The sequence below is a fragment of the Mirounga angustirostris genome, unplaced genomic scaffold, assembly GCF_029215605.1.
Source record: "Mirounga angustirostris isolate CCGP_5_RB_7025 unplaced genomic scaffold, mMirAng1.0.hap1 SCAF_10, whole genome shotgun sequence".
Taxonomy (NCBI): Eukaryota; Metazoa; Chordata; class Mammalia; order Carnivora; family Phocidae; genus Mirounga; species Mirounga angustirostris.
In genome coordinates, this window is record NW_026991718.1 from 122,195,039 (window position 1) to 122,214,543 (window position 19,505).

The 19,505-nt window shown below is 51.8% G+C and overlaps 1 protein-coding gene across 3 annotated transcripts in view; it reads left to right on the forward strand.

Annotated features, from left to right (window-relative positions):
* The window catches only part of MYBL2 (MYB proto-oncogene like 2), a 34,431-nt gene that overhangs the window by 14,336 nt on the left and 590 nt on the right, over nt 1-19,505 (forward strand). Inside the window, exons 7-13 of one of the 3 annotated variants that reach the window (XM_045885791.2) lie at nt 2,617-2,904; nt 5,443-5,856; nt 8,076-8,215; nt 14,375-14,474; nt 15,852-15,965; nt 17,383-17,475; nt 18,799-18,948. In XM_045885791.2, the coding sequence (XP_045741747.1) occupies nt 2,617-2,904; nt 5,443-5,856; nt 8,076-8,215; nt 14,375-14,474; nt 15,852-15,965; nt 17,383-17,475; nt 18,799-18,948 (1,299 nt within the window). Of the gene's footprint in view, nt 1-2,616; nt 2,905-5,442; nt 5,857-8,075; nt 8,216-14,374; nt 14,475-15,851; nt 15,966-17,382; nt 17,488-18,798; nt 18,949-19,505 lie in introns of all 3 variants that reach the window. The other 2 variants (XM_064573205.1, XM_045885790.2) reach the window with 2 other exon arrangements.

Sequence of the window (19,505 nt, forward strand, 5' to 3'; positions counted from 1 at the left end):
GCTTTTACCTCTGGCACTTTGCGTCTGGAGCGCTGGCCATGCTGGGCCAGAATGAGCCCCTGGGGGTCAGTTAGCGTGTTGTTTTCAGCCTCATTTCATCTCCAGCATCATTTTCATGGTTCTATTTTGCTGTTTGTCTATGTAATTATGTTTATATCTAATTTTTTTTTAAAATGTATTGCTGCTTTTTTTTTTTTTTTTTAAGATTTTATTTATTTGCGAGAGAGAGAATGAGAGACAGAGAGCATGAGAGGGAGGAGGGTCAGAGGGAGAAGCAGACTCCCTGCCGAGCAGGGAGCCTGATGCGGGACTCGATCCCGGGACTCCAGGATCATGACCTGAGCCGAAGGCAGTTGCTTAACCAACTGAGCCACCCAGGCGCCCCGGTTATATCTAATTTTTAGAAATAGAAACAAAACTTTAACGACCCTCGTAGCTCAAATCACTGCTCATGTGCTCAGTTATTTCTTTAGAAATTCATGGAGATGGGTTGAGACACATTTCTTGAAAAACTTCTAATACATTTTGCCAGATTGCCTGCCAGAAAATTTTGCCTACTAATGTGTATATGGGGACCACCTCCTGTTCTCCCCACTCACTGGTCAGTGCTTGCAATTATAATTCTGTCCCTCTACTTCAAAAGTAATGCATGATCATTGTAAAGAGTTATAAACTTTACAGAACTGAATATTGCAGAAGGCCGAGCCTGCTAATCTCAACGGCCAGAGAGAAACAATATATTGTTTAATGTGTTTGCCAACATTTCTTACTAAGGGCAATAAGTTTAAAATGAAGATTATGTTATAACTTACTGCCTTACAGTTTCTTAAATCTTTCCATGTCATTTTGCGCATACAGATCTTTATACTATCCTTGAATCTGTCACATCTTGTCATAACCTGCTGATGAACATCTGTTACCATTTCTGTTAAGATGCTGCAGTGAACATCATCGTTCAAATTCTTTGTGCATGTACTTATTTATGTGGGTTAGTTTTTACAGATGTGGCATGACTGGGTCAAATGGTACGGACGTGTGAAATTTTCACAAGCATCACCAAATTGCCACTCGAGTGGTGGTACCATTTTGTCCTGTCGGCAACAGATGGCATTGCCTGTTGTCCCACACTCTTGTCACCACTGGCTGTGACTGTATAAAAAAATGCCTTTGCTGAGGCACCTGGGTGGCTCAGTCATGAAGCTTCCGACTTTGATTGCTGCTCAGGTCATGAGCTCAGAGTCGTGAGATCGAGCCCTGAATTGGTTCGGGGCTCCACAGTGGAGGTGGAGCCTGCTTAGGATTCTTTCTCTCCCTCTCTTAAAAAAAAAAAAAAAAATCTTTGCGAATTTTATGAGCCAACAGTGGACTATCATTTCGGTTTGATTTCCTACTGGTGAGGTTGATGGTTTTTCTTTAGTTTATTGATTTGCCTTTGCCCCCCCCCCCCTTTTTTGTCATTCATAAACTTTTATTTATGTATTAAGGATATTACCCCTTTATCATATAATAACTCCTTTTTTCCAGTTTGGGAAACGTGGAGCTTCCTCATCCCTTCACTTTATAAAGGTGTTGTTTATAGACAGTAAAATTCACCCTTTTAGTAGATAGTTCTGTGCGTTTTGTCAAATGTAACCAACACCACAGTAAAGGTGGAGGACATTTCCAACACCGCCTAAAATTCCCAAGCCCCCAGCCCCTAGCAACCGCTTCTCTTTTCTCTGTTTTCTATCTCTCTGTAGTTTTATCTTAGTAAGGATGTCATGGAAATGGAATCATACAGTCTGTACTCTTCTGTGATTTTTCTTTTGCTTAGTTATTAATGCATTAAGATTCATCCATGTGACTGCATCTGTCAGTGATTTGTTCTTTTTTACTGCTGAGTGATAGTCTGTTGTATGGGAGTACCATTCTTTATTTATCAGCTGAGGGACGTTGATTCCTAGCTATGTTTCCAAATAAAGCTGCTATAAGCATCTGTGTACAGGATTTTGTGTAAACATAAGTTTTCATTTCTCTTGGATAAACATCTAGGTTTAGGATTGTTGGGTCGTATGGTTAAGTGTATTCTGAATTCTAAATGAAATCACCAAGCCATTCTTCAACACGGCTGTTTCCAAAGCGGGATTCCCACATTCGAGCCTTTAAATAGCGTTTATGGCATTCTTCCCCTTTCTCCGATTGTCGTGGTTACAAGTTTTCAATCAAATCTGTTCTTTTTATCTCCTTTTCTTCCTTTGCTTGGACCACAAACCATTTCCATCCCGTTCACTTGACAACGATAGCAGTTAACAGCCAAGGTGTGAGTTGGGCGCTGTTCGCATTCTTGCTGATCTCTGTAGCACCCCTCCCTGGTGAGCCTCAGGGTTCTCATTTTACAAGCAAGAGAGCTGACTTACACACAGGTCACACAGCTTGCTCAAGGCCGGCTAACAAAAACGGCCAAGCTCTGGCTGATTCCAGAGCCCGTGGCTTCTTCCTGACGCCATTGTGCCCCCCACCATTGACACGGGATCGCACTCCTTGCCCTTGAGAAGGCGCCCCAGGTTGTGCTGTTTTTCGCTAGAATACTACAGTGTACATCTCATAATCAGAACCCTGTGCCCTCGTGTCCAACAGGGTAGTCTCGTCACCAGCTGGCCCCCCGCACTTCCTGCCATGAAGGAAGAGGAAAGCAGTGAGGAGGAGGCCACGGCAGCCACCACCTCTAAGGAGCAGGGAGCTGTCCCTGCAGACCTGGATGGAGTTCGAACACCAGAGCCCTTGGAGGACTTCCCGAAGCGTGAAGACCAGGAGGGCTCCTCGCCGGAAACCAGCCTGCCCTACAAGTGGGTGGTGGAGGCTGCAAACCTCCTCATCCCTGCCGTGGGGTCCAGCCTCTCGGAAGCCCTGGACTTGATCGAGTCGGTAATGTTGGTCACAGCTCTTCACAGTGGGCCCAGAGCACCCGCCGAATGCTTCTTTCTTGGGCGGGCATCCTTTTGTTCACTCCGTCATCCTGCAACATCTCCTGAGCTGATGCGGAGTGCCCAGCTGGGAGCCAGGGCCTGGGGACACAGATGGTTGCCATGCAGTCCTTGTGCTCATGTGCTACAGTGCAGGTCGGGTGGGAGGGCTCCCCAGAGGAGGTAGCACTGCCCTGAGACCTTAGGGATGATGAGGGGAGGGCGTCTGAGGCCCATAACACTCACAGCACTGGATGTAGGGCTGGGGTTGGAGTGCTGAGTGGGTTCTGGTAACTCCAGTAATGCTGCCTCTGAGGCCACCCTGGCTGTGGATTGTACCTCATTGGGGAGAGCTCCTTGGTGGGGGCTGAACCTCCTGATGGGACATCCCAGCTCCTTGCTGTGTCAGCCAGGCCTGCCATGTGGAGCAGGTTTCAGGAGGTGATGGGGGACAGGGCTGGCAACTAGGGACAGCGGAGTTCAGTGGGAGGCACCCCACATTCACCTTCCCACCCAGGTTTCCCCATTCTTGCTAAGAATAATGATGCTGTTTATTGAACATCTAAATGCCAGGCTCTGGGTTCAGTGTATAATCCACACAGTATCCTGTGAGGTATGTCCTTTCTCTGTTTTGTAGATGAGACTGAGGCTCAGAGGGGTTAAGTAGTGTCCCCACGGTCACACAGTGAGTAAGCCTGGTGGTCTGGGCTGTCTTGACCACCTCTTGCCTCCAGAGACTGGGACTGGTCCTGGCTGTAGGGTCTAGCTGTGGTGTCCCCTCCACTCCAAGAAATTTCAGAGTGGCACGAGAAGCAGGTCTGATTGGTTTGTCAATACGTTCAATAAATAGCTCTGAGGCTGCAAGGAGCAGTCCCCGATTTGGACCCTATGGAGAGTTAGATGAGCGTAGGACGCACTCTGTGCCTGGCATGTTGGCCTTTCATGGTGTTACCTGCTTTCATCCTCAGACTCTTTTGCCTCTTCTTCACTTGATAGGTCCAGAGAGTGGGGGGAGGGGAGCTAAGTGTTATTGAGCGCCCACTGTATGCCCGGCTGAATGCTTAATTAGTAACGACAGTAGCTGACATTTAAGTGCTCACCATGGGCCAGGCTCCTTACTTGCTACCTAACATACATGCTCTGTTACAGCGTTTGTGGAAACACTGCTGTCTGCCCCTCCAGGCAGTGCTTGTAGGATCTGCTTCTCTGGTCCATTAGACACCATCAGTCTGGGGCCTCCTCGAGGTTGAGGTTTGCTGCTGGGAGCATGGGCCTGAAGTCAGTGCTGCCCTGAGCTGGCCTCCACCCTTAGAGATGAACTGCCCACGCTCCCTCGAGTCCCAAGGACCAGCAGTCATCATGAGGATCTGATTCTACTCAGGGCCAGACCTCCAGGGACCAAAGCGGAAGCTTCTGTCTCCCAGCAGCCGTGTGGCTGGGTTGTAATTTATTGGGCAAAGGAAGGAAGACCTGGGTATGACTCTCAGAATTGCTCCCAGAAACTTAAGGGACCTCAGGCAGATTGCACCGTCTCTGGCCTGGAAAGGAGGAGAGTAATGTTTGTCTGGCAGGTTCTTGTGGGACTGGAGACAGTTTAGGTGAAGTTGGCCCAGGAGGCATCCATGACTGACAGGTGCGTGGAGCACAGCGGAGCCCATTCTCCAGGAGTGTGGCTGTGTGGATCAGGACCCTTAAACCTGGCCACACAGCCTGGGGCCTAAGTCTCTTTCAAGGAAGTCACCAAAAATGCAGGAGAAGATTTGTATCCAAGATGTTCATGAAGATGTTATTTTTAATTTTTAAAAACTAGGGGAAAAAACAATGTCCAACAGAAGAGGGGGATAGTTAAGTAACCGATACATTCATATGATCGAATATTTTGCAGTCATAAAACTGTTATAAAAGTTGAAAATTTTTTCACATAATAACTGATACTTGTTAATAGTAAACATCTAACTCATAGGTAATAGAATTAGGCACTATTATTATTACTATAATTTTAAGTGAAAAAAAGGATATAGAAATGATTTTTTTCTAAGGCTAAAAACGCAGAATCCTAGCTATCATTGAGGGATGTAAGTGGTAAAATGAAGGGAATGCATGAAGATGGTAAATACTGAGTTCAGGCAGAGGACGTGACCAAGGGGAGGTGGGTCTGGGGCTTCAGTGATTTTTTTTTTTTTTATAGGGTTTTATTTCCTAGACTCCTTGATGGGTGTCTGATTTTTCTTTCTTTGTGCTTTCTATCTTATGTATCACTTTTTAAAAATAACAGCAAGCAGCCATATGCGCAGTGTGCCTTCAGGTATGTTTGCAGATAGAGATATACAGATGGTAGAAGAATCCTCAAGCAAACCCAAGAAAACGTTCATGGTGATGACTCCGGGGCTGTGGGTTCCTCCCTGATGTGTGTGTGTTGTCCTTTAATGAATGAGTCTTCTTGTGTCGGCTGCGAAAGCAGAGTGATTGCAGTTATTCCTAACCCCCCATCTCTGGGCAGGACCCTGATGCTTGGTGTGACCTGAGTAAATTTGACCTGCCCGAGGAGCCGTCCGCAGAGGGCAGCATCAGCAACAGCCCGGTGCAGCCATCACCATCACGGCGGCAGCAGGTGCCGCCGCCCCGCCAGCCTGCTGCCCTGGTGCCCAGTGTGACCGAGTACCGCCTGGACGGCCACACCATCTCAGACCTGAGCCGGAGCAGTCGGGGCGAGCTGATCCCCATTTCCCCCAGCACTGAGGTGGGGGGCTTGGGCATCGGCACGCCACCTTCGGTGCTCAAGCGGCAGAAGAAGAGGCGTGTCGCCCTGTCCCCTGTCACGGAGAACAGCGCCAGCCTGTCCTTCCTGGACTCCTGTAACAGCCTCACCCCCAAGAGCACACCCGTCAAGACCCTACCCTTCTCGCCCTCCCAGGTGTGTGGACCCCACCCCGATGCTTGCTGGGTTCGGTGTACAGACTCCAGTGCCTGGGACAGGGCCTCGCACGTGGGCACACGTCATTCAGCAAGGCTTCCCTGAGCCTCTGCTGTGTGTGAGGCCCTGTGCTAGGTGCTGGGGGCGTAGAGGGGAGCAAAACCAGGCCTGGCTCCGCCCTTGGGAAGCTTACGCTCTGGTGGGAAGACCAGTTAATAGAGAAAGCTGCAAATGAATGTGACACCTGGTATGTGAGGCTTATAGAGCTGTGAGGGCATCTCCTCTGGGGGGTAGGTGTCATCCTGGAAGGCTTCCATGAGGAGGGAGGGATTGCTTAGCTGGGGAATAATAGGTGGTAACTGGGCAAAGAAGAGAAGGGACTCAGTATTTGCTAAAAGAGTTTATTGCGCACCTGCTCATAGCAGATTTGCCAGCCCTGGGGTGTAATGGTGAAGGTGACATAGCCCTGCCCTTGATGAGGGTAGTGAGTGCTGGGGGCAGGCTTGTAATTACTTGAACAGAATGTGGTGTGGAAAGTGCTGTGGTCGTTGGGAGCTTGTGTCCTGGGTACTGCTCTGTTTGTAATGAAAGTACTATTAGGGAGAGCTGAGGAGGGACCCTGTCTTCCCTACTTGTCAGGGAGGCATTCAGAGCTTCCGAGAGAGATGTTTGAGCTGGGTTTTGTCAGCTTGAACACAGGCATGGAGATGAGGGGCAGAGTGCATGGTGTGAAGTCCAGAGCCAGGGTGATGGGGAAGTTGGGGGAAGGGGCAGGGGCTTTGGAGGGCCATAGGTGTAAACAAGGGGGCTGAGGGGGTGGTGGGGCTATGGGAGGATGGACTGGAAGGGCAGGCGAGAGGCAGACCCTGGAGTTCCCCGGCCCCAGACCAGAAGAGAGTGGATGGAGGCTTTGGGTCTCACTATGTTTACCCCCCTCCCTGAGGATGTGGGGGAGAGTGAGGCCCAGAGGAGGCACATTTTAGGAGGCTACTTCCATCATCTGTTCAAGGATCGAGGCCAGGCCCGTGTCAGGGGTGATTAGTGGTATTTTTCTGCGAGAGGTCTTGTGTTAGTTGCTACAGGTGCCAAAACAAAGTACCACAGACCAGGGGGCTTAACCTTCAGAAATTAATCTCATAGTTCTGGAGGCTGAGATTAAGTGTGGGCAGGTTCAGTTTTTTCGGAGCCTCTCCTGGTTGTAGATGGCTGGCTGTCTCCTCTGTGTATCTTCACATGGTCTCCTTTTGTGTGTGTGTCTGTGTCCTAATCTCCTTTCTCTTATAATCTCTTAACCTGCTCCTTGTAGAATGTTCTAAGGACACCAGCCCATCCTTATGACCTCATTTTACCTTAATCATCTCTTTGAAGGCTCTGTCTCCAAATACATTCATGTTCTGAGGTCCTGTGGATCAGGGCTTCAACATGGGAATTTGGGAGGACACCACACCGTTCAGCTATAGCAGGCCCCAAGTAAGGGCAGCTGACAAGAGAAGGACAGCGAGCCCTGAGCTGCCCAACAAACAGCTCAGGGTGATGGGGACCCCGCTCAGGGCTGTGGACCCAAGGGCTGCTTGTGGCCCTGGGCTACCGGGGCACCTTCAGGGCAAAGATGGGGAGAGTAGTGCCACAGACTTGGCTCAGATCTGGATTTGCGTCCTGTCTCTAGCACTCAGTGCAAGAACCTTTACCTCTTTAGCCTCAGCTTTCTTATCTGTAAAATGGGGTGTTGTGATGGCACCTATGTCATAGAAGATCTGTGAAAACTACATGGAATTCTTGGTGTGAATGCTTAGTTGTGGTGTGTAGGGGTGCTGTACCTGTTCACGTCACCAGCACCATTGTCACTGTCCCCTGTCCACAGGTCGGGTGAGAGCTAGTCTTACTTCTGAAAAGGAGCTGCTCTCAAGACTGCCAGCTTTCTGTGCCCTGACTGCACAGTTGGCAGTGCTGTGGGTGTGGGGGATGGCCCTCCCCGGCCTCACAAAAGCCAGGGCTGGGGGCAGTGACAATCCCAGGGGTCTATGTGAACCTAGACGGTGGGTCCTATTGATCTACCCTGGTCTTCATTTTCTGGTGCCTGGTAGGGGAGTGCTCCCAGGTCAGGAGGGAGACCTCTGTCAGAGAACAGCCATGTTGGGGAGTGGGGGGGGGGCGTCCAGGGTCTCACCCCCACCCCTGCAGATTGTCACTTTGTCTTGTTTCTATCCTCTTCTCTGCAGTTTCTGAACTTCTGGAACAAACAGGACACACTGGAGCTGGAGAGCCCCTCACTGACGTCCACCCCGGTGTGTAGCCAGAAGGTGGTGGTCACCACACCCCTGCACCGGGATAAGACGCCCCTGCACCAGAAACACGCGGCGTGAGTGCTGTGCCCACCCACCCCTGCTGGTCCAGGAGCTTGGGCCTCACCCCTTCCCCAAGCCAGGACCAGGATCCCCTTTGGAAAAACACCTGAGACTGTTTCAGGAAGGCAGCCTCCTTCTGGCCACCACACCTCTTTGTTTATGTCAGGATGGTCTGGTGCTTCATCTTTGTTGTTCCTCATTTTCAGTTTTTAATTTGATGGTTTTCCAATCTCAGGACTAGAGTCCAAATAGCCATGAAGAAATCTCCCCATCTTGTGTAAGTTTCAAGTGCAAATCCACTGTGTTTGAGCAGCCTTAACATGAAGGACAGAAGTGCCCTGGTTCTCCCTGTCTCTTTGTGGTGCTCAGTCAGGAGGAGCTCAGGCTGTGAGCTTACAAAGCTCCATGTCTCACCTGTACAGGTCTCTTGCTGTGTGCTTTTATGGAAGTGCTTTCACAGAAGTGCACTTCCTGCAGCATCCTGACTCTGGATTCCAGGTAGAGACAGTGGCTTAACTGTGCTTCTGCTTGTTACCTTTGCTGCAGGAGAGCATTACCTTGTTATTTCCTGAGTAAGCTGTGTAATTCGGGAAATCAGCTCAGTAATGTTAGCCCTTGTAATGGTACATAATTTCAGGAAAGCTTTATGAATCCTCTGGTCAGAAATCAGTCTCTCAACAGTTGACCTAGAGTTTAACAGACATGTTGCATGAGGAATGATTCTCTGTTCAAGCCAGAATTTTTGAAATCTAAGCCTTTAAGTAGGTACGCTGTTGCCACAAAAGGCATTGATGCTTCTTTCTCCTTTTCCTTCTCATCCCTGTTTCTAATCTGCTGCGGCTGCTCCAGCCTTTCTGGGGTTTTTTTTCACATGAAGAAGCATTTCCACTGCTCCTCATTCCTCTATGGATCTGCATTTCCACCTGGTAATATGTTCCTTCTCTCTGAAGGTCATCCTTTAACATTGTAGCTTGGGCCCGCTGGTGAATCTGGAAAGTTTGTATCTGAAAAGTTGCCTTAGTGTTTGAAAGGTAGTTTTGCTGGGTATAGAACTCAGGGTTGACAGATTTTTCCTTGGAGCTTTAAGGATGTTGCTCTCCTGTCATCTGGCCTGTACTGTTTTATTACTGATTTTGAACAAGCTGATTATGATGTGCTGTAATGGATTGTTCTTTGTTTCTTACACTTGGCGTTCACTTGGCGTTCAGCTTCTTGGATCTTTGGGTTTTCATTAAATCTGGAAACACTTCACCCCTTATGTCTTCAAATATTCTTTCCGGGCCTTCCACCCAGCCCTCTTTAGGGACTCCACAATTATACACATATTAGGCCACGTGGAGCTGTCCCACAGCTTACTGATGATATTACCATTGTTTTCACTCTTTCTCTCTATTTTGTTTTGGATGGTTTCTATTGTTCTACCTTCAAGTGACTAATCTTTCCTCTGCGGCATCTGGTCCCTGGTAATCCCATCCGGTGTGTGTTTCATCTTAGGCATTGTGGTTTCTGTCTCCAGATGTTCAACTGGATCTTCTAAAATATCCTCCATCTCGGCTTTGCTGTAGGACATATGAAGTACAATTATAACAACTGTCTTAATGTCCTTGGCCTGCTGATTTTAGCTGTGTATCAGTTCCGGGTCAGTTTCAGTAAATGGGCTTTTCTTCTTGTGGGTTTTGCTTGGGTTGTAAGCACCTGCTTAGCTTCTCCGTGTGTGCCTGGTGACATCTGATTGGGTGCCAGACGTTGTGAATTCCACCTTGCTGAGTGCTGTATATTTTTGTATTCTTAGACTTTTTTTAGAGCCTTGTTCTGGGATACAGTTAGTTGAGTTACTTAGAAATAATTTTTTTTTTATTCATGAGAGACAGAGCGAGAGAGAAAGGCAGAGGGAGAAGGAGAAGCAAGCTCCCAAGGAGCAGGGAGCCCGATGCGGGACTCAATCCCAGGACCCTGAGATCATGACCTGAGCCGAAGGCAGACGCTTAACCATCTGAGCCACCCAGGCGCCCACTTAGAAATAATTTGATCCTTTGGGTCGGTCTTGTTTTTAAGGTTTATCAGGTGGGACTGGAGCAGCAGTTAGTTCAGGACCCTCCAGTGCTCTACCCTCTATCTTGTGAGTGATGAGGATTTCCAGTCTGGCTGGTGGGATTGAGCGCTGTTTCCAGCCCTGCGTGAGCGTCAAGTACTGTTCCCTCTGCTCTTTTTGCATTATTCTATCTTGATCTCAGGTGGCCTCCTCAAGTGTGTGCACCAGTTAGTGCCCTGCGGGATACTCCAGCCCGTCTGCAGATGACTGGCGTTCCCTCCTATGCAACTCTCTCCTCTGGTGATGCTGTGCCGTGGTCTCCCCGAACACTTGCCCTTGTCTCTTTGACTCCAGGTTGTGCCAGGCTCCTCCTCTGCTTTCGTCCCTATGCTGTACCTGAGAGCCATCCTCTTCTGTCTCCCGTCTCTTGGGTCCCTGTCCTCTGCCTTCTGGTGCCCAGGGTCTTGAAGCCCGTTGTGTCATCCACGGTGTACTGTTGCTTCGTTGTTTCAGGCAGGAGAGGAAGTCTGGCCCTGATGTCCCACTTGGGCCTGGAGTGGAGATCTGCTGCTTCATCTTTAAATCCAGATTCTTGTCACAAAAGACTGTTTTGGTTTTCCTCTTTTCTCTTTCAGAAATTCTTTTTGACCTATGCAAGACTTCATAGGCAACAGTTATTTGGACTTCGTTCCAAATTTGACTGGTTTCCGTGCCCACTGGTTTTATATCCCACCTTTCCCATTCTTTTCCCCCATAGAAGTTACGGTTTACTGGAAGGGACAGCTCATTAACAAAGAAACAAAACACTGAATGTATGATGTTTCTGATGGTGCTAGAAACTGAGGGGAATTTTATATAGGCCTGCAGGGGGAGCACGAGTAACGGCAAGGAGCTTCTAACTTAGGAGGACGTCAGGGATGGCCCTTCAGGGAGGGAGACCCATGCAGAATTCTGAGAAAAAGGAATTCCAGGCAGGTCGAACTGTAAACACAAAAGACAGATGCTTTTTTGTGTTGTAAAGAACAAAAAGAAGGCCCCTAGGTTTGGAGCGAAGCGGGTGTAGAGCATGGGAGACAAGAAGTCAGGGGTCACCAGGGCTGTGTGTCAATGGGGATGGGCCACATGGAGCTGATAACACCCCTAAGATTTTACTGGTTCATAAATCACAGACTTTCCCCGGTTTTAAAATTTGGTTCTTTTCTGGGTTAGAGGGAGTTCTTCCCAGAGAGAAGGCTGTGAGCGAGGAGGGGGTGGGGCCTGTGCCATCACGTCTGGGCTGGCTGTCTACTGTATTTCGACAACAGCAGGTGGATCTAGAAGTCTTGAGGAAGAATAGCTGTGAGCCCAAACCGTGGGCTCTGCTTGGTTTTCTTAGGCATTCATGTTGCAGAGAAATCTGATACCTAACCTGCTGTTACTTCTTCGTACCAAATCTTTTCTTTCTCTCTGGATCCTTGTAGGGCTTTGGTTTGGTTTTGGTTTTGGTTTTTGTGGTTTTTGTTTTTTTGTTTGATTTGGTGGGGGGTTTTTTTGTTTTGTTTTTTGTTTTAGTTAATTCCTGAAATTTGCCAAGCTAGATGTAGGTGTGCTGTTTCTTAACTCCCACCACCATGATTTTCAAACTCAAGGCTCAGACTTTGAGCTAAGAACATGCACTTTTTTTTTTTTTAATTGTTTCTCTGGCGGTCTGCTCCTTTACCTTCTATCTTTAGGTCCTCCCTACACAGTCTCGTCGGTTGCTGTGTCTTTGTCCATCTTCATCTTCCTATTCATTGTCCTAATAAGCCACTCGAACTCTGCGAGAACACCGTGGGACTGTCTTCTGATTCTCCAGTTTGCTCCTGTACTTTCCCACCTGAGGCCTCCAGCTTACAGAGTTGCACTTTTCTCATCTCAAGCAATCTTTTGTCTTTCCTTTTCAAGTTGGCCTCCCTTGGTGTTCTGACACGCATATATTCTCAGTTCTTGCAGATACTATGAATTAGAGAGGTTCTAGGGTTTTCTCATGTTTGTTGCAAAAGCTCCAAGTCCCACAGAGATGTTTGATCCTGAGACTCTGATTCATCCCTTTGAACTACAGTTTGAACTGTGAGATGTTTACATTTGACCAGTACTTATCTGTCCTTCTTCATCTTTACCAGAGGGGGGGCCTCTGTATGTCCTGTGTGGGAGATAACAAGAATTTGGGAAGAGATTGAGTGGATCCCTGTCTAGTCTCAATCCTGAGGAAGGAAATAAAGAATGGTTTGCCCTTGTTCCAGCCTTTTATCTCCCTATGGAATGGCTGGTAGGCTGGGGGAGGCGGCCGGAGGGGGTCCCCAGCAGCTGTGTCCACCTTGGCCTCTGCTCCCAAGTTCCTGACTACCTGGGTGTTTCTCACATCCTCTGACAGTCCCAGGAAGGCCTGGGAGTGAGCTGTGGTGGTACCTCTAGCTGACGGAGGTCATGCCGGCCTCATGCAGGTGGAGAGCTGGTTTGCCCACACCCAGCTTGTGGTGTGTGTATGTGTGAGGGGTCTCTTCTGGGCCTTGTATGTGTGTGTGAGAGGGGTCTCTTCTGGGCCTGGTGTGTGTGTGTGTGTGAGGGGTCTCTTCTGGGCCTGGTGTGTGTGTGTGAGAGGGGTCTCTTCTGGGCCTGGTGTGTGTGTGTGTGAGGGGTCTCTTCTGGGCCTGGTGTGTGTGTGAGGGGTCTCTTCTGGGCCTGGTGTGTGTATGAGGGGTCTCTTCTGGGCCTGGTGTGTGTGTGTGTGAGGGGTCTCTTCTGGGCCTGGTGTGTGTGTGAGGGGTCTCTTCTGGGCCCAGTGTGTGTGTGTGAGGGGTCTCTTCTGGGCCTGGTGTGTGTGTGTGTGTGAGGGGTCTCTTCTGGGCCTGGTGTGTGTGTGTGTGAGGAGTCTCTTCTGGGCCCGGTGTGTGTGTGTGTGAGGGGTCTCTTCTGGGCCCGGTGTGTGTGTGTGTGTGAGGGGTCTCTGCTGGGCCTGGTGTGTGTGTGTGTGAGGGGTCTCTTCTGGGCCTGGTGTGTGTGTGTGTGAGGGGTCTCTGCTGGGCCTGGTGTGTGTGTGTGTGAGAGGGTTCTCTTCTGGGCTTGGTGTGTGTGTGTGTGAGGGGTCTCTTCTGGGCCTGGTGTATGTGTGTGTGAGGGGTCTCTTCTGGGCCTGGTGTATGTGTGTGTGAGGGGTCTCTTCTGGGCCTGGTGTGTGTGTGTGTGAGGGGTCTCTTCTGGGCCCGGTGTGTGTGTGTGTGAGGAGTCTCTTCTGGGCCCGGTGTGTGTGTGTGTGAGGGGTCTCTTCTGGGCCCGGTGTGTGTGTGTGTGAGGGGTCTCTGCTGGGCCCGGTGTGTGTGTGTGTGAGGGGTCTTTTCTGGGCCCGGTGTATGTGTGTGTGAGAGGGTTCTCTTCTGGGCCCGGTGTGTGTGTGTGAGGGGTCTCTTCTGGGCCCGGTGTGTGTGTGAGAGGGGTCTCTTCTGGGCCTTCCCCAGGAGGCTTCTCCATCACAGGCAGAAATCGCTTGCTGCTGGGGCCAGGGCTGATAGAAGCTTTTTAGTATCTCTGCTTGTGGACCAGACCCTTCCCACGTTTCTTTCTTTTTTTTTTTCCCTCCCCACGTTTCTGTCTGCTAAAGCTCTCCTTCCCCATTTGTGTCCCCACTGTGATCATTTTGAGGGGACTTGGGAAGAGGGTATGCTGAGCACGTGTGTTGGCCTCACCATCTCGTATCACGTGTCTTCCCTTAATAATGCTACTGCCACTCGTGCTCTGGAAGAGCTTGGGGAAGGGACTTGGTCTTCCTGGATTCTCGCCTTGCTCCCCTGCCCTTCTCTTGCGGGCCTGCAGTGTGGCCTCCCTTGTTTATGAAAAAGTCATCATTGATCAGCTAATGACTGAGGAACATTCTCAAACATTCTTCCACCTGGCTGGAAGGACTATGTCCTATTCTTTCCTGTTTCTGAGGCTGGCCCTTCCTCTAAGCCTCTGATGAAGATCCTCAGGGGTATGAAGGTGGGTAGGGAAGTGCCATGGGAACTTCCTCCTTGCTGCCGAGGCCAAAGGTCAGGTGGAGGGATGGTGGGAGTCATGGGCAGTCTGTGGCAGAGTGGCTGGTGTCTTTCCCCTACCCCATCGTTCAGCCTCATTTTCTGCCTGACAGGTTTGTAACCCCAGATCAGAAGTACTCCATGGACAACACTCCCCACACGCCAACCCCGTTCAAGAATGCCCTGGAGAAGTATGGACCACTAAAGCCCCTGGTATGTGTGCAGCCAGACGGGTGTGCACAGTGGGGTCTCTCGGGTCCACGTAGCCGTGTTCGGCTCACAGAGCCCTTTCCCTCTGAGACCTCACGCAGCCCTGAGAAGTTGCAAATATCCTGATTTTACAAATGGGGGATCAGAGACTGAGTTACAATTCATCAGACATCTCCTGAGCATCTGCAACGTGCTGGGTGGGCACTGGCTGGTGCTGGAGGCGCAGTGGCATCCTGGTGAAGCTCAGTGTGTGGGGTGGGGGTGGCCTGAAGCACTGGCACCCGGAGAACTCAGCACTCTGCAGTGCGCTTCCCGCGCCGGGGAGGAGATGGGCCTGAGCCGCGATGGCTCAGGTGTTGTGGCCAGTGGCTCCTCCCACCGAAGCCTTTGACCAACTGCCGCTGCTTTCTAACACTTAGGGAAGCCAACTTGTGGGTGGGCCTGAGGGGCCAGTGAGGAGGCACCTTCCTGGCAGTGGGCAGACCCCCCTTCTCCCCACTCCTCCCAGAGGGTCATGCTCTCCCCGGTGAAAACAGAAAGCTGGCACAGTGGGCTTTCTGAAACAGAGGCAGGTGTTCTAGAAATGACTTGAAGGTGAGAGAGAGGTCGTCAGGAAGCATTTGGCCTGTAAACAGGGTCTGTGGTGTGCCTGCCCTGCCCCCAGCATCACCGCCACGGTGTGGGGTTCTCTTGCTGTGGTCTCCCCGGCCCTGGGATGGAGCTGATGAGTGGATGGAGTTAATGAGCCCAGTGAAGCACAGGGCTATGGTTCCCAGACACTGAGATGGTGGCATGCTTTCCAGACTGGTTTGAGGGGGCACATCTGACCTTGGCAACTAAAATGAAAGCATGTAGGGACTTGTAGAGTGACTTTGCAGGGTAGCTGTCCGCTACCCCTGCTGCTCTCTCCCTTCCCTGGTCACTGCCGCCTGAGGCCAGAGGGGTCGCCTGGAACCCCACAGGCCCAAGAACAGGAAATGGAACCAAGAGTCCCCATTAGTGTGGAACAAAGGGGGTGAGGACTTAGGGCTTGATCGTGTCCAGGTTCTAACTCCACAGCTCTGTGACCTTGGGCCAGGTGCTTACTCTCTCTGAGCCTCCCATTTCTACCTGTAGAAGATGACAGATGTTGCATGGGGTTGTGTGAGGGTGGCGGGGGTGATCTGGGGGTACTCCTGGCTCATGATGGCCCTCAGTGAGTTGAAGTCAGTGTCTGCTTGTCTGTCCTGCAAGGCAGCATAGTTAAGGGTCACAACAGAGTGTGAGGTCAGCGTCCTGGCCCCGGGCCTCCTTCCTGCCTTACCTCGGGCAGCCGGGCTGTGGCTGGGTCCTAGAGCCTGGCTGTGCAGCCTCACGTGGGCTGCCCCACCCCACCCGCAGCCCCAGACCCCGCACCTGGAGGAGGACTTGAAAGAGGTGCTGCGCTCGGAGGCCGGCATCGAGCTCATCATTGAGGACGAGGCGAGGCCTGAGAAGCAGAAGAGGAAGGCTGGGGTGAGTGGCCGGGGGGGCTGGAGATCCCCTTCCTGCCAGCCTGGGCAGTTTGGGCTAAGGGAGGTGGAGCCATGAGGACGTGGGGAGAGAGTGGGGAGGGGGTGAGTCTGGGAATAGCTGGTAAAAGTTGGTCACGGGGGAAGGTGGAGCTGCAGCCCCTGACCTTTGTTGCCCAGAGTGGTTATCAACAAAACCCACCAAAGTGAGGCCCTGGTGCTCGGGACCTTCCCCTTATCTCCTCTGAGCTAGTCCCTTCCTTAAGCAGCACTCACTTTGTTTGGACCCTTCTAAAGTAGGCTCTGGGCTGGGTGCAGTGGATAGGATGGTGACACAGACCCAGGTCACTCCCTCCTGGAGGTGAGGGGGCGGAGGCAGATACTAGACAAACACACCAGTGACCCTCGATGCACACAGCAGTAAGGGAGTAAGTAGAAAGGGACACAAAGAGAGGATTTAGAGGAAAGTCCTCAGACGAAGTCAGCCACACATCTGGGCCGTGTGAGCAAGGTGGGGCACAGTTGGTTCAGGTGAGGTGGAGAGCTGGTGGGGACACTGGTCAGGGACACCTGGGTGCAGCGTGCAGGGCAGGGGTTGTCCCAAGCCAACCCAGAAGCCACGCCCTTGCTGCACCACGTGTGTGTTTCCTGAAAGCAGACGGATTCCATGTCCCCCTTTTTTGCACAAGCTTTCTTCTGGGGAGAGGTGGGAAGATGGGAATGCGCCAGACGGGTGTGTGGGGAAGGTGGGCAGTTGGTGTGGGAGGGGCCCATGGGGCAGGGGCCCCTGGGTGTGTAGGTTCAGAGAACTTGACCCAGGGCCCTCCCTGGCCTCTCCGTGTCAGGTGGTGGTTCTGAGCCATGGCAGCATCTGTTTAGGGTGTACTGCTAGGTTGCGGGGTGAGTTAGTCCCAGAGCTCCTCCCCTGTATTGGAGCTGACCCCTGACCTGCTGATTGGAGGCACAGGTGTGGGGCTGGGTATTCCTGTAGCAGGCCTGTGTCCCTCAGTTTTACATGTCTGTGTTCCTCATCTGCAGGTGGATATTTGAAGTGTAACTTGGATGATTCTCTCCTGGGCCTGTTTAGGGGTGTGTTTAGCATGTTAGAGGCCTGGGGGCTGTGCATGGTCCATTTGGGGATGAGGAGTGGGTCTCTGGGTGGAGGTGTTTGTGTCTTGGCTCTCTGTGGTTGCATCTGGCAGGACGGTCTGCCCTGGGTGCTAAATCTGTGATGGGGCCAGGGTCTCCTGGTCTACCTGCACACCGCCAATCCTTGCCAGCCGGGGACCTGGTTCGAAGGCTCCACTGCATCAGGGTGTGGCTCTGTGACCAGGGTAGTTGGGGCAGGCGTCCCCAAAGTGCTGGTGGTGACTCGGGGGAATCCCAAACATCTGCTCTGTCTCCCTCCTCCCCACCCCTAGCTACGGCGGAGCCCCATCAAGAAGGTCCGCAAGTCCCTGGCTCTTGACATCGTGGATGAAGATGTGAAGCTGGTAATGTCCACGCTGCCCAAGGTGCTGTCCTTGGTAAGGGGTCTGAGAGAGAAGCTGCCCCGTCACCTGCTCCCCCTGCCCAGAACTGCAGAAGGCTCCTCTGCCTCAGGGAGGATGGAGTCTCTCTGGAGGCCCTCTGCCTTTAGAACCCTTTAGCTGTGAGGGGACCCTGGCAGTGAAGTGGTCTGGTGGTTCGCGGACTGGGCTCTGGGTGTCAGGCTCAGCTGTAAGGGGCTGATGGAGAAAGTGGGGCTGGGCACCCACCCCCGATTTCAGTCAAGGCAGCTCTGCATATGTCTTTCACAGAAGGGTTTATAGCATTGCTAGAGTTGTATTTCTAGAACATGTTTGAAAACCATGGATCTGGGTCCCCAGCACCTTCTCATGGGGGTGACGTGGAGAGAGTTGGTGACGTGGAGAGGGTCAGTGATTTTCCTCAAGGCACAGCTAGGTGGTTGGGGCACATCAGCCCTGGGAAGGGTGCTGTCCAGCTCCAGGCTGAGCTCAGGAAGGGGGCTGTTGTCGACAGAGCCTGCCCTCAGAAAGTATGCCATATTGTTGATCCCTTGCAGCTGACAGTGGGGTGCATCGCCCAGTGGGAGGCAGTCAGAGGCTTGGGGGGATGCAGGGGGCATGAGACAAAGGACTGCCTGATCAGATCCTGCAGATCTGGGGAGTTAGGACTGCTGCAGCCATAGCCCTTGCAGATTGCAGAGAAGCATCACTGGGCAGGGAGCCCCACCAGGCTGGGGACTTAGTCCCGTTCAGCCATACCTGCAACAGGCATCGCCTTGGGCACGTAAAATACTTGCCAAACAGTAAAGCTGTGTGGTTAAGTAGTTTAGAACATGGGATTTGAGGTGGGGTGGGCCTGGCAGAGTCCCAACGCTGGCTCTTGCTCTCTGGGATCTCTTAGTTTTCTCAAGCCTCAGGTTCTTTCTTATCAGAGCACCAAGCCCAGCAGAATATTAGGATGGTAAAGGTCAAGCCGAGCCAGGAGGCGGGCCAGGCTGGGGGTACTTTGTGCAGCTCTGTGTGTGCCGGTTGATGCTGGCATCTGTGACTGATGGAGATTTCTGGTCCCAGGAGAAACTAGGCCTGTCGGGGGGGAGCCAGCTCCATGGAAAAGGGATTGGCATTATTGGGCATCTATTAGGTGCCAGGCTCTGAAACAGGCACTTGACAGAGCAGTCCCCATCTGGAAGAGGACCCGAGGCTTAGAGAAGTTAATGTCCTGCCCAAGATCCAATAGCCCGGGGGTGGAGCTGCTGGGCTGTGACGGGTTTCCTTCCTTCCCACCACGCTTGTGGCAGAAGGGTGAGTCTGGCTCGGCTTTCATTGCAGCCGACAAATGTCCTGTCAAGCTCCTCCAGCCTCACGGTGCCAGGCATCAAAGAAGACACCAGCCTCCTCAACGAGGGCTTCCTGCAGGCCAAGCCCGAGAAGCCGGTGGCAGCCCCGAAGCCCCGAAGCCACTTTCCAGCACCTGCCCCTGTGAGTGCCGGCCACTAATGTGGTGTTACCCGTGGGGACATCGCCCAGGCTGTTGCCTCTGCCTGAATGCCCTTCTCAGGCTCTGTTTGCTTGATTAGCTGATGCTTCAGATCTCAGTCTGGACGCCGCTCCCTCAGGGAGGGAGCCTGTGTGCTGGAGAGCCCCTCCCACCCCCCATGAGCCCCTTTATTATGGCGTGGTCTCACTTGTAATTAATCATTGTCTCTGTATTTAGTTGCTTAGCACATGTCTGTGCTCAGGGGCAGGGGCTGCCTTGGCTGCTCGCACCTCACTGTCTCGGAATTTCTCGCTGCTCCTTCCCACTGGCCTGCTTGGCTGTCGCTTTTCCACGTGAGGAGGCTCATGCCACATGGGCAGGGGCACGGCCATGTTGCCTGGTCCATCCTCCTTGCTTTACATCTGAGGAAGCCCAGAAACGGGAGGAACTTCCCCAGGGCCACCGGGAAGGTGGAGGGAGCACAAGAATACTTGTGGCTTCAGAAGGGAGGAAGGTCATGGAAATATCCCCCACTTCTCCTGGCCATGCTCACAACGTT